Raw genomic sequence first — 15,164 nt, 5'->3', positions numbered from 1 at the left:
AACCGTTTTAGAAAAGAGCGAAAACGTTTCAGTTATAAGCCTGTGACTAAGGTGACCCTCACATTGTTACCAGAAACTCCCCGGACTTATACTAAGCCTAGCGCAGAACCGCGCGAGGTGATATGCGACTCATTTCGTGGTGGAGGGTCACATTTATGGCAGCTGTGTATTTTTTTTGTTTTTTGTTGTAAACACAGGTAGTGCACCACGAAAACAGTGTTTACTCGAAACAGGGGACATGCCTTAATAGAAAATACGTACACTTTATGAAAGAAAGTTGTAAAGAAAGTTTCACACAATGATTTGTGATCATGAAAACTGTTATTTGCACCAAATGTCTTTCGAATTATCTTCTTTTTTTTATTTTTTTTAAATCATATGAAAACATTAAAAAAGTCAATTATCTGTGTTTGTGCTGATATGAAAATATTGATCAGAACCAAACTGTCAGACTCATAAAAACCCAACGGATGCACTGATTTCTTATTCCATTGCATAGAAATGATGCTTCACAAATCATCAACAACATTACAATACACAAATGGAAAAAAACTATCAAGCCATTCAAAAGTTGCAACATTTTAATTACAGTATTTCTGTGCTCAACCCTAACACTGCAGCAATTTTCTGTAAAGCTGAATGTCCCTTTCCAAGTTCATGTACCAACATGGTCATAAGCGGATTATTTTAAACTAGATGAATACCCGCTTCGCCGGGTAGCCGGCTTCGCCGGGAAGAAGTAGAGCCGAATACCCGGCTTGAGTGGCGCACCGTACGCCGGCTTCGCCGGGTCCGAACCATGGACCCGCCAAGCTTAGGTCCCACCCAGATTCGTGGAATGGGAACAGCAGGAAAATGATTCAGAGGCCATAATGCCATTCCTGATCATATCTTGTGTTCCATCATTGTCGACGCCGCCGAATGTAACCGAGTGCCGAAACACCACAATCACCTTTGGAGACGAAGTCCACTCAAACAGGTTTGACAAATTTAGAGCTTATCTCTAAGCCCTTTTAAATCTGTTATGGCTTCTCAGAGGAAGGCCAGAACATACCGCCATTTCAGAGCCGCCAGACCACATCACACACAGAACTCTACAATACACAGGTGTTTTCCACACACATACACAAACACACACACACACACACACACACACACACACACACACACACACACACACACACAGAAGCAGATGACAGTGTATTTTTCGCGTGGCTATAAATTGATTCGACCTTTGCACTTTTACAGTGAGGACAATTTAGGGGTGCACGGACAGCGTTCTGGACAGTGTAGTGACCTACGAAGGAAGGGAGGTAAACGCTGACAACACTGGAGAGATAAGGAAGAGTTTTGGCAAATGAATCCACAATAAAACCAAAATTGGTTCGGCGCTGCTCTCTGAGAGCACGTGTTGAAATATCTCATCGAGCAGGTTGTGTTTTGGGTCTACCTGAATATGCCGACCAAATTTGAAGCAGATCCATCGATAACTTTGGCCGCGCATGAGGAACAAAACACAGACGCACAGACAGACAGACAGACAGACACAAGTCGTATATGTATAGGTTACAACACGAGTGGTTTTTTATATGGCTTGTATTTCAGTCAAGACCCAGCGGGTGAATATCATCGGGAGACACGAGCCTTTGGCGAGTGGATTTCGATTGATATTCCCGCTGGGTCTTGACTGAAATACAAGCCAGATAAAAAAAAACACTCGTGTTGTAATCTGTATATCCCATTCTACCATCAAACACAAAGTGTAGACTACTAGCGGCACTGTTGCGATCTGTGGAATGTATAACAGTGGTGCCAGCGAGACTTGGCCCTTTTGCAACCTTAAACTAAGTGACCGTCGCTGAAAAAATAAAACGAATGAGTGCATCGATAAGTACGCGGTAACACTACTTTCAGACCATTTAAAAGCTTTAAGTAAAGGTTCATAAGTTGCAAGAAAGTAATGAAGTCATATAGAAATCAATTTAGTTGAAGCGCACACTTCTTTTGTTTTGCGTTTCAGGTCAACAGAACGGGCGAAACCGGTTTGGCACCCATTTGGCTTACTCGATTCAGAATCGATTCCACGTTTTTCTCGAACATATTATTATACAATTAGGCTTATTGACAGAGAAGCAAATTTTAGGGAACAAATATGTAGGTTTAGATTTAACCATTTGCTCCCTATTTGAAATGTATCTACGTGATAAACTGTTTTGCGAGTGTGATGAACCTAAACTGGTATGGGTGTGAGAAACAGGACCGAGTTGGTGAAGTCGCGAATTGCTGACACCTAGTCTGTCACCGCCGATTGATTGCATTTTGAAGGAATATGACTGGATTACGGAAAAATACACACATGTTAAGTTCTTGGATACCTTCATCGCCAATGTGGACTTACTGCAGAGCCAGGCAAAAGAGTAGACTTGCTCGCAAAATACGTGAAACAGCCGATGTTTGTGATAACGAAGCGAAGCCAAACCATGTAAGGGCGCTTCTCGGTCTCGCTACGCATGACACCAGACCAGTGTTGTTGCTTTGAGTTTGACTAACAAACTCGAAACTGTCATTTAAAACATGAGCCAAATGTGTATTGATTGTGTGATTAGTCTATGTGACAGTGCTTCTATTATCTGTGCTCCCTAGCTTCTGTCAGTTCCCACACTGACACTGCCAGAGAAACTGAAGACGCGCACCAAACACACTCAGTCGTCTGCTACGATGCAAGGGAGGGTACTCGTTTTTTTGTTTTGGTTCGCTAGCATCTGTGTATCTTGTAAGGTGAATGTTCGTTTTTTTCGACCTGCATTGCTTTCATAATGAAAGAAACGTTTGTTTATTGCATCCCATACATCAGATCAGTTCCGAGATTCATTTTTGCGTGCAACTGATATGGTTTTCTGAGCCGTGCAATACGATTTTGGAACTTCATACAAATGTGTCACATTGTTCGGCGCGAGGTCAAAGGTCGGGAGGAAAGTAGTTCTTTGCCCAAATCGGAATCTGCACTATCATATATTTTTTGGAGTCCATGATGTATTTATTGAGCTGTAAAAATACAACATATATACCCATACTGAAGTAACAGAGACAAAGAAGCAGCTCATGGGATATATATATATATCCCATGACACGAGTACCCTCCCTTGCATCGTTAGCAGACGACTTTTGAGAATCTGTCAGTAGTGTGTTTTGGTGTGCGTCTTCAGTTTCTCTGGCAGTGTCGGTGTGGGAACTGACAGAAGCTAAGGAGCACAGATAATAGAAGCACTGTCACATAGACTAATCACACAATCAATACACATTTGGCTCATGTTTTAAATGACAGTTTCGAGTTTGTTAGTCAAACTCAAAGCAACAACACTGTCACTGGTGACATGCGTAGCGAGACCGAGAAGCGTCTTTACCTGGCACGGTTTGGCTTCGCTATCAAACGTCGGCTGTTTCACGTGTTTTGCGAGCAAGTCTACTCTTTTGCCTGGTTCTGCAGTAAGTCCACATTGGCAATGAAGGTATCCAAGAACTTAACATGTGTGTATTTTTCCGTAATCCAGTCATATTCCTTCAAAATGCAACCAATCGGCGGTGACAGACGTGTCAGCAATTCGCGACTTCACTAACTCGGTCCCGTTTTGCTCACACCCATACCAGTTTTAAGTTCATCCATGCAAACACACTCGCAAAACAGTTTATCACGTAGATACATTTCAAATAGGGAGCAAATGGTTAAATCTAAACCTACATATTTGTTCCCTAAAATTTGCTTCTCTGTCAATAAGCCTAATTGTATAATAACACGTTCGAGAAAAACAACGTGGAATCGATTCTGAATCGAGTAAGCCAAATGGGTCACAAACCCGTTTCGCCCGTTCTGCCGACATGAAACCCAAAACAAAAGAATTGTGCGCTTCAACTAAATTAACTTCTATACGACTTCATTACTTTCTTGCAACTTATGAACCTTTACTTAAAGCTTTTAAATGGTCTGAAAGTAGTGTTACCGCGTACTTATCGATGCACTCATTCGTTTTATTTTTTCAGCGACGGTCACTTAGTTTAAGGTTGCAAAAGGGCCAAGTCTCGCTGGCAACACTGTTTTACACTCCACAGATCGCAACAGTGCCGCTAGTAGTCTACACTTTGTGTTTGATGGTAGAATGGGATATACAGATTACAACACTCGTGGTTTTTTTATATGGCTTGTATTTCAGTCAAGACCCAGCGGGAATAGGCCTATCAATCGAGAGCCACTCGCCAGAGGCTCGTGTCTCCCGATGATATTCATCCGCTGGGTCTTGACTGAAATACAAGCCATATAAAAAAAAACCACTCGTGTTGTAACCTATACATATATATATAGATGCAACTTTACCACCCGAAGAGTTGCAAACACCAGGAGAAGAGTAAACAACTGCAGACTTGAATGGACACTCATATGCACTCCAGATGCAGGGCCTGTGCAAATCCTTGGGCTGATGCATCACCTTCTTTCATAATCAGACTGCTATCAGACAAGCATTCAGTACAGGATAGACCTTTCAGCAATAGATTGAGCTGATCAATGTTGACAAAAGCCCAACACATGTCAGCGTTGCACAGTACCAGTATCCATATCTGCTTGTGATGGGTCAGAAGATGGCAAAGTATCTGTATCTTCTTATGGTTGGTCAGAAGATGGCAAAGCTGATGTTTCTGCTGTGGAAGAGGGTAGTTCCGGTTTCGCAAACTTTTCCATCAGGTCAATCTTTCTCCTTGCTGCCACCACAGGAGGACTGGCTCTCCCCTTGCTCCAACCTAATAAATACACGAACACTAATTTAATATTTGATACAACTGTCCATGGTTTTTGGCTCACGTAAGTGTAGCCAATGCGGTGCTAATTTTTGTCTGTCTGTGCGTGCGTGTGTGTGTGTGTGATATAAACTTTAACATTTCCGAGTCTATGTGTGAGTGGTTATCCAAGACTATGGATAAAGCTCGCATAAGAAGATTACGTCACGGTCAAAAGTGTTTGACGTCAATTAATGCATCATGACGGCATGCCTGCCTCCCTGTAGTCTTTCTCTCGCGCGCGGTGCGTGTGGTCTCGGTCATTGTTATTTTGAGCGGGCCGAGACTATTTGGCAGTCGTGTCCCTGTAGTGTAAGTAGGCTACATGCAGACAGACAGATCTAGATCTAGTGTCTCGCTTTCTTGCACAGTGTCACCCAAGCTTACTGTGTGTGTGGGTGTGTATGTGTGACGGAGTGATTGAGTTTGTGTTACTGTTTGTCTATTTCTTACGTGAGCCTTGAAGGCTTCGCCTCTTGTTGTTTGTAATAAGCTGCAAATGTTAAGACTCAATATAAACGTCAACAAGTGCTTGTACTTTATTTTGCTAATGACCATGTCACATGGGGTGTACCTCAACTTTTTGGCTAGGCCGGTAAATCAGAAATCCCAATCGACCCAAACCACTGAACCAGGCGGGTTTTCTTACAACCACCTCAGCGGCTTGTACCCACATAAATTATGTCGGTTGACGAACACACACACACAAAAGACATTCATTAATTTAACAGTGACTCATACTAATAATGCATACATCATTACATGTGGATTTGCACTACTTATTAATACCCTGAAACACACACACCTTAATGATGAAAAAGTGTATGTTTTAATATATATAATAATAAATAATTGAAAATAAAAGCAGCCACAAAAAAGCAAAAGAAATCAAAGTATTCTCACCCTGTCACACACTAAACCTCACTGAAGGTTATCCCATATACATACCGGCCCCTATCACACAATTTACATGTCAAGTTTACTATGGGATTTGAGTAACCACACAATCACATACACACAGGAACTAATACTGAAACTAGCTGAATTATTTTCTTTCTTTCTTTCTTTCTTTTCATATTTTTCTTTTAAAAATAATTTATTTCATCACACTTGCTATGCATTTGCTTGTTTCTTGTCTGTTTTGTGCGTGTGTGTTCTGTGTGTGTGTTCTGTGTGTGTATACATTTTCAGATTTCTTAAACCCATCACTGTTTGCAGGTGATCTTTATGCTTTTGATTCATGAGTTGCATCCCCAGTCCTTTAGTTTTACTTTAACTCTTTTTTATATTTAGTCAAGTTTTGACTAAATATTTTAACATCGAGGGGGAATCGAAACGAGGGTCGTGGTGTATGTGCATGTGTGTGTGTCTGTCTGTCTGTCTGTGTGTGTGTGTGTGTAGAGCGATTCAGACTAAACTACTGGACCGATCTTTATGAAATTTGACATGAGAGTTCCTGGGTATGATATCCCCGAACGTTTTTTTCATTTTTTTGATTAATGTCTTTGATGACGTCATATCCGGCTTTTCGTGAAAGTTGAGGCGGCACTGTCACGCCCTCATTTTTCAACCAAATTGGTTGAAAGTTTGGTCAAGTAATCTTCGACGAAGCCCGGACTTCGGTATTGCATTTCAGCTTGGTAGCTTAAAAATTAATTGATGACTTTGGTCATTAAAAATCTGAAAATTGTAAAAAAAAATAAAAATTTATAAAACGATCCAAATTTACGTTTATCTTATTCTCCATCATTTGCTGATTCCAGAAACATATAAATATCATATATTTGGATTAAAAACAAGCTCTGAAAATTAAATATATAAAAATTATTATCAAAATTAAATTGTCGAAATCAATTTAAAAACACTTTCATCTTATTCCTTGTCGGTTCCTGATTCCAAAAACATATAGATATGATATGTTTGGATTAAAAACACGCTCAGAAAGTTAAAACAAAGAGAGGTACAGAAAAGCGGGCTATCCTTCTTAGCGCAACTACTACCCCGCTCTTCTTGTCAATTTCACTGCCTTTGCCATGAGCGGTGGACTGAAGATGCTACGAGTATACGGTCTTGCTGAAAAATGGCATTGCGTTCAGTTTCATTCTGTGAGTTCGACAGCTACTTGACTAAATATTGTATTTTCGCCTTACGCGACATGTTTTCTTTGGTGAAGTAAATTGGATCTATTTTGTTTATTCCGTAGTTAATGGAAAAGATTTGACAACAATGTTGCTGTCAATGATAGGTTGGTCAGCCATGCTGGTGTAAACCAATCCTTTAGAATTAGAGAACGCTCTCCAGTAGGGTACTTATTTTCCTGCGGTCAGATGCTGCTTCTCAGTTTGACCCCAGACAAAGAATAATGGTGACATGTTACACCATAGTAAGCTCTCAAGGACTGGCCAGCGAAGAACAATAAAATAGGGGTTGTGAAGACTATACCACAGAGAGGATCGAGGGAGAGAGGGGGGGGGGGGGTGCGGCTGCGGCATGGTCAGTAAATTGGATCAAGAAACCCGCAAAATATTTCAGACACAAACTGTTTATCATTTACCTGCAAACCCTAACACATTCTTCTTACAACAACAACAACATAACGATGTGCAATAAATCACGTTGTCAAACAAACAAGATCGAAAAGAGAAAGAAGCAAAACCCACCTCGTCGAGTCAAGAATCTTAGAATGTCGTCTGCTTCAATGCGATCATGTTGGTTCATTTCGCAGTGTTGTTACTTTTTAATATGAAGAGCTTATATAGCGCAAACCACAATTAACTGTGCTCTCCGCGCTTTACATATTCATTTCTGCCGTTTGAAATGGAATTTTTTACAGACAGACAGACAAACAGACATTTTTTTACACACAATATATAACGCATTCACATTACTTCCCTCTACTGTTCGCTGCTGCTGGTTCATTTTTCTCTGATATTTCTTGCCACTATGCCGAACATTCTCAATGTTAGGGTTGTTCTCCGCAGCTCAAAACTTTGAAAAATGCTGCTGAATCGGTGAAAGAGTCATGGATTTGTTGACACCGGGGACAGATTAATAGTTGTCTACTGCGCTTGCGCGGCTGCTTCTGAGCATGCGCCAAATGCCTTTGACCTACACATATTTGCATATAATTAATTCCGGGGTTTCGGTTGGAACGGATTCTCTCTCTTTGTGCCTATGTCAACGGAAATTCCCCAACGGTGATGACGTCATCTTGAAGAACGGAAATGTCCACACAGTTTGAACAGCGAAGGGCCATGTCATGTGCGCACATTTACCAGCACGGAGTATCCAAAGTAGACCATTTTTTCGATTTTTTGGATAAAACACAGACACAAACAACAAAACATCGGTTTGAAAATGGTTTTATTTACATGAATACATGTCTAAAATGATAAAAAGCAGATTATTGAATGCATTCCAGGATGTTCAAAGGTGTGAAAAATGCAACAACACCAAAAAAGGTGTATGAGACCAAAAATAACTCATTTTGCCTGCCCGGTCTCGCCTTAATGAACCCAACCCTCTAAACGGGAATAGTAAGCACAAAGAAGGAAATTACGCACACAAAACCACGTTTTTCTCAAAAGCGGTGTAACGAAAAGCCCCAAGACTCTAGATTTAGAATACTATCGTTAAAATATGTCAACAAAAAAGGTGGTAGCAACCCGGCCCAACCCCGTCGGGTTGACCCAAGTGGTCACTGGCCGACAGACTATAAGTGATGTTAGTTTTAACCATGTAGAAAACTAGAAAGGTCCTAGCAGTAATAATAGCAAATTGTTCGTCAAAGCTTATATGTTTTTCTTACTGTCTTCAACATTTAGGCAAGATTGATGTTTGAAATCGGTTAAAAATGCGTCTTTGTCAGACCTGTGCACATCTACGGTTTCTCCGTAATTTCTCCGATTTTTATATGCAGAATACGGTGCTACGGATTTTTAATTGAAATTCCGATGTTTTACTCAAAAAACTAAAAATTGTATTTTTTTCTCCGTTTTAAGATGTTTTGATCAATTAGTTGGCCGTTGCGCTGAAAAGACGTTTTCCGAATTACCGGAAGCGCGCGTGTTCTCAGCATTAAGTTTTTGTTCTTTGACTTAGTTCGTCCAGCGTCTGCGTGGCAACTTGTGATTGAAGTGAAACATGAAAAAGAAACAAGTCGCGTAAGGCGAAATTACTACCTTTAGTCAAGCTGTGGAACTCACAGAATGAAACTGAACGTAGTCCGCCGCTAGTGCAAAAGGCAGTGAAAATGACCAGCCTGTTTGGCGCGGTGCTTCATAGCACGCTTTACTGTACCTCTCTTCGTTTTAACTTTCTGAGCGTGTTTTTAATCCAAACATATCATATCTATATGTTTTTGGAATCAGGAACCGACAAGGAATAAGATGAAATTGTTTTTAAAACGATTTCGGAAATTTAATTTTGATCATAATTCTTATATTTTTAATTTTCAGAGCTTGTTTTTAATCCAAATATAACATATGTATATGATTGTGGAATCAGAAAATGACGAAGAATAAGATGAAATTGTTTTTGGATCGTTTAATAAAAAAATTGTTTTAATTACAAGTTTCCGATTTTTAATGACCAAACTCACTCATTAGTTTTTAAGCCACCAAGCTGAAATGCAATACCAAACCCCGGGCTTCGTCGAAGATTGCTTTGCCAAAATTTCAATCAATTTGATTAAAAAATGAGGGTGTGACAGTGCCGCCTCAACTTTTACAAAAAAGCCGGATATGACGTCATTTATCGAAAAAATGAAAAAAACATCCGGGGTTATCATACCCAGGAACTCTCATGTCAAATTTCATAAAGATCGGCCCAGTAGTTTAGTCTGAATCGCTCTACACACACAGACAGACAGACAGACAGACAGACAGACAGACAGACAGACAGACAGACACACATACACCACGACCCTCGTCTCGATTCCCCCCTCTATGTTAAAACATTTAGTCAAAACTTGACTAAATGTAAAACAAGTCGCGTAAGGCGAAAATACAACATTTAGTCAAGTAGCTGTCGAACTCACAGAATGAAACTGAACGCAATGCCATTTTTTCAGCAAGACCGTATACTCGTAGCATCTTCAGTCCACCGCTCATGGCAAAGGCAGTGAAATTGACAAGAAGAGCGGGGTAGTAGTTGCGCTAAGAAGGATAGCACGCTTTTCTGTACCTCTCTTTGTTTTAACTTTCTGAGCGTGTTTTTAATCCAAACATATCATATCTATGTTTTTGGAATCAGGAATCAACAAGGAATAAGATAAAAGTGTTTTTAAATTGATTTCGACAATTTAATGTTGATAATAATGTTTATATATTTAATTTTCAGAGCTTGTTTTTAATCCAAATAAACATATTTATATGTTTTTGGAATCAGAAAATGATGGAGAATAAGATGAACGTAAATTTGGATCGTTTTATAAATTTTTATTTTTTTTTTACAATTTTTAATGACCAAAGTCATTAATTAATTTTTAAGCCACCAAGCTGAAATGCAATACCGAAGTCCGGGCTTCGTTGAAGATTACTTGACCAAAATTTCAACCAATTTGGTTGAAAAATGAGGGCGTGACAGTGCCGCCTCAACTTTCACGAAAAGCCGGATATGACGTCATCAAAGACATTTATCAAAAAAATGAAAAAAACGTTCGGGGATTTCATACCCAGGAACTCTCATGTCAAATTTCATAAAGATCGGTCCAGTAGTTTAGTCTGAATCGCTCTACACACACACACACACACACACACACAGACACACACACGCACATACACCACGACCCTCGTTTCGATTCCCCCTCGATGTTAAAACATTTAGTCAAAACTTGACTGCCTGCCAAACGGTTGTGTGACGTGTCTAGTGTGTTGGCGAAGTGTCTTGTGCTTGTCACTTCTCGCTTTCAGCCCTCACCGCTGGCTAGCACCGTCTGTCCTTTTTAGGACAATGCGAAAAGAGAGCAGAATGCGTCAGTCTCTCCTGCCAGTACAATAACCTCTCCACAACAAGCCCTATGTAGTGCCTCCATCGCGGCGACAGGCGTAAACTGGGTACCGCAAGGCCCCAGGCTAGACTACAAGGACTCAGAGGAGGTTGGCCCCTAGACGTGCGGCATGCGGGCCCACCGGTGTGTGGAAACGCCCAGGTGCCCACGAACCAACCTCCAGCTATGGGTCAAATAGCCGGGCAGGATAGGCTCGTCAACCCTGGCAGGCAGCTATCCTAAGAGAAGACCACTCTGAATTCAAAACGAGGGTAGAGGAGGCTCATCATCCATGGAAGGAAACTCGTCTAGGAGAAGGAAAACTCCGAAATGAAACCCACGCAGTCCCTCGAAGACGGAACGGCACTGGCCTTTTTTAGGCGGGGAGCAGACCGGGTGCCTACGCTACCCTCGACAAATGGTTGTGTCATCAACGAATAAAACTTGACTAAATGTAAAGAGTGCGAGATTCAGATAGCACCGTATTCTGCATATAAAAATCGGAGAAATTACGGAGAGGCCAAGAGGAAAGGGAGCAGCTGTTAAAATCGACCGCATGCTTCTGAATATCTGTTAATGCGAATTGGGGAATTGATCTAATTTAAGGCTACAAGAACGTCACCTAATTACGCTACACTTAGCACAAACAGTTAAGAATATTTTCAAAATTAAATTTCCGAAATCGTTTCAAAAACAATTTCATCTTATTCCTTGTCGGTTCCTGATTCCAAAAACATATAGATATGATATGTTTGGATTAAAAAGCAGTTTTTGGGTCAGAAACATACGTGTATTTAAAGATCAGTCTTTTTTTTTCTGCTCAAAAATGTGTTTCTTGGATCTGAGCAATATTTGGGTATGACGTCACAGGTCCGTGAAAACGCCATTTTTGAGGGAAGGCGTGGTCTCGGACCTGTGACGTCATACCCAAATGTTCTCAGATCCAGGAAACACATTGTCGAGCAGAAGAAAGACTGATCTTCATATACACGTATCTTTCTGACCCCAAAACTGCTGTTTAACATCTGGGCTATTCCACTGAAAAAATATCCTTAAAGGCATATGTACGCGCTCCCGTGTTTACAAAGTGTTGTTTGCCCATAATCGATGTCAAACGCACCATAAGACCATATAATGACGATATGTCACCATGCGCGGACCATAATACATGCATTACAGCTTGTTCTAGCCTCTGAAAAAGTGAGGATGTCAACAAAGACGCGGAGTTATTTCCCTTGCGTCAACGCTACCTCTGTTGGCAAATCTATAAATAGGACGATCTAGATCAAAATAAAAATTCAAATATCTCAACATTTAAGGGGTCCTAGACCACAATATCTTACAGGGAACTTAATTTAGCATGTCTCCAGCTGTTGGTAAAGCAATTAGCGTGTATAGTCATCGAGTACATATGCCTTTAACATTTTGTGATCAGTGTATTTCCAGCCATACCGGAAAGACACGTTAAAACAGTTGAAACAGAAACACATTATTAAAACATGAGTAAACCGGGAATTGTGTGCCACCTCCAAACTAGATTTTTAGTTGTAACTGTTCGGGCAGAACAACACAACCCTGTTTATATGAATCTTGGCATTTGATCATTTTTACATTTAGTCAAGTTTTGACTAAATGTTTTAACGTAGAGGGGGGAATCGAGACGAGGGTCGTGGTGTATGTGCGTGCGTGCGTGCTTGTGTGTGTCTGTGTGTGTGTGTGTGTAGAGCGATTCAGACTAAACTACTGGACCGATCTTTATGAAATTTGACATGAGAGTTCCTGGGTATGATATCCCCATACTTTTTTTCATTTTTTTGATAAATGTCTTTGATGACGTCATATCCGGCTTTTCGTGAAAGTTGAGGCGGCACTGTCACGCCCTCATTTTTCAACCAAATTGGTTGAAAATTTGGTCAAGTAATCTTCGACGAAGCTCGGACTTCGGTATTGCATTTCAGCTTGGTGGCTTAAACATTAATTAATGACTTTGGTCATTAAAAATCTGAAAATTGTAAAAAAAACATTTTTTTATAAAATGATCCAAATTTACGTTCATCTTATTCTCCATCATTTGCTGATTCCAAAAACATATAAATATGTTATATTTGAATTAAAAACAAGCTCTGAAAATTAAATATATAAAAATTATTATCAAAATTAATTTGTCGAAATCAAATTAAAACACTTTCATCTTATTCCTTGTCGGTTCCTGATTACAAAAACATATAGATATGATATGTTTGGATTTAAAACACGCTCAGAAAGTTAAAACGAAGAGAGGTACAGAAAAGCGTGCTATCATTCTCAGCGCAACAACTGTTAACCCGTGATTTGTAAAAATGTAAAAATTGTAACAAATCACGGGGCGCGCCCCGCGATTTGTAAAAACATTTTTACAAATCGCGGGGCGCGCCTCGCGATTTGTAACAATTTTTTACAAATTGCGGGGCGCGCCCCGTGATTTGTAACAACTTTTACAAATCACGTTTTTGCGCCCGATATTTTTCTTGTCATCTCCAAAGTCAAGGGACAGAAACGAATTCCCTTGACTTTTGGGGTAGCGCGACTCTGTTAATTTTAAGATTTTTTTAATTTTTTTTTTCATTACTAGGATGTCCCATCGTTGGGAAATTCCGGTCGCTTCCTCCCAGTGGAAAAATAGCAGTGACAGAGTCGCACGACCGAAAAGTCAATCCCAAAAAGGGATCTATTAGTCCCGTTTCGCCGTTATCCCAATTCGCCCCCATCCCATGTTGGCGACATTGCCTTCTCTCTCTGCTGGACCTGAGCGCGGCATTTGACACTATTGATCATGCCGTGCTCTTGTCCCGCCTTCAAAACTCTTTTGGCATTTCTCAGTCTGTCCTTTCTTGGTTTCAGTCCTATCTCACCGATCGCTACCAGTCTGTCTCTGTGAACGGCCTATCTTCTTCTGCTTCTCCTCTACAGTACGGTGTGCCCCAGGGCTCCGTCCTGGGGCCTATTTTGTTCGTCCTTTACACCCAACCCATCCCTTCAATTGCCGCTCACCACTTTCTCTCTCACCACAGCTTCTCCGACGACAACCAACTCTATCTCTCTGGACCTATCTCTGACCTCCCTCGCCTCATTGCCTCCACCCAGTCTTGCATCACCGACCTCAAGGCGTGGATGGACCTGAATAAGCTGAAGCTTAATTCTTCTTCTTCTGCGTTCGTGGGCTGAAACTCCCACGTACACTCGTGTTTTTGCACGAGTGGAATTTTACGTGTATGACCGTTTTTACCCCGCCATTTAGGCAGCCATACGCCGCTTTCGGAGGAAGCATGCTGGGTATTTTCGTGTTTCTATAACCCACCGAACTCTGACATGGATTACAGGATCTTTTTCGTGCGCACTTGGTCTTGTGCTTGCGTATACACACGAAGGGGGATAAGCCACTAGCAGGTCTGCACATAAGTTGACCTGGGAGATCAGAAAAATCTCCACACTTAACCCACCAGGCCGCCGCGACCGGGATTCGAACCCTCGACCTTCCGCTTTGGAGGCCGACGTCTTACCACCACGCCACAGCGCCCGTCAGCTGAAGCTTAATGAGGAGAAAACCGAAATGATTCTTGTCTCTCCTAAAAAAAACATCTCAATCATCCTTCTCTTCCCTCGTCTGTCGATCTCAATGGTTCTTCTATTGCTCTTTCTCCTGCTGTCCGCAACCTAGGTGTCACCCTTGACCAGTCCCTGTCCTTCCATCAGCATGTTGCCAATGTCTGTCGCACTTGCTTCTTTGAAATCCGCCGCATCTCCTCCATCCGTCATCTCCTCACTGAGGATGCCACTAAAACTCTGCTCTGCGCCTTTGTCCTATCCCGACTCGATTATTGCAATTCCATTCTATCTGGCTCTCCCAACTACATCATCGAAAAGCTTCAGCGTGTTCAGAATCATGCCGCCCGCCTCATCTTTCGTTCTTCCAAGCATGACCACATCACCCCTCTTCTTCAAACCCTACACTGGCTGCCTGTTCAACAGAGGATTCAGTTCAAGATCTCCACACTCTGCTTCAGAAACTTTGATCTATCGTCCCCTAGCTATCTTTCTGACCTTCTTGATGTCTACTCCCCCTCTCGCTCCCTAAGATCCTCCGCAGACACCCGCCTTTTTAGGATACCATCAGCACGCACCAAAACATATGGCCAGCGCACCTTCTCTTACCAGGCCCCATCCATCTGGAACCAACTCCCGCATTCACTCAGGCACTCCACATCTATGCAATCATTCAAAACCTCACTCAAAACACACCTCTTCCCTCACTAGTCCGTTAATGACCACACATCACCCTCTCCTGCTGGTCCTTGATCTGTCTCTTTCT

At 41.4% G+C, this 15,164-nt stretch overlaps 1 protein-coding gene across 4 annotated transcripts in view; it reads left to right on the top strand.

The window, feature by feature from the left end:
* Nucleotides 1-15,164, top strand: part of LOC138970624 (uncharacterized) — a 425,184-nt gene that overhangs the window by 397,866 nt on the left and 12,154 nt on the right. Inside the window, exon 38 of one of the 4 annotated variants that reach the window (XM_070343091.1) lies at nt 1,249-1,313. The exons of the other annotated variants lie outside the window; for them this stretch is intronic. Coding sequence (XP_070199192.1) covers nt 1,249-1,313 — 65 coding nt within the window. The remainder of the gene's footprint in view (nt 1-1,248; nt 1,314-15,164) is intronic. 4 annotated transcript variants of the gene reach the window in all.

Source organism: Littorina saxatilis, linkage group LG7 (genome assembly GCF_037325665.1).
Source record: "Littorina saxatilis isolate snail1 linkage group LG7, US_GU_Lsax_2.0, whole genome shotgun sequence".
Taxonomy (NCBI): Eukaryota; Metazoa; Mollusca; class Gastropoda; order Littorinimorpha; family Littorinidae; genus Littorina; species Littorina saxatilis.
The sequence above is the reverse complement of the archived record's forward strand: the minus strand, read 5'-3'. Positions and strand labels throughout refer to the sequence as shown.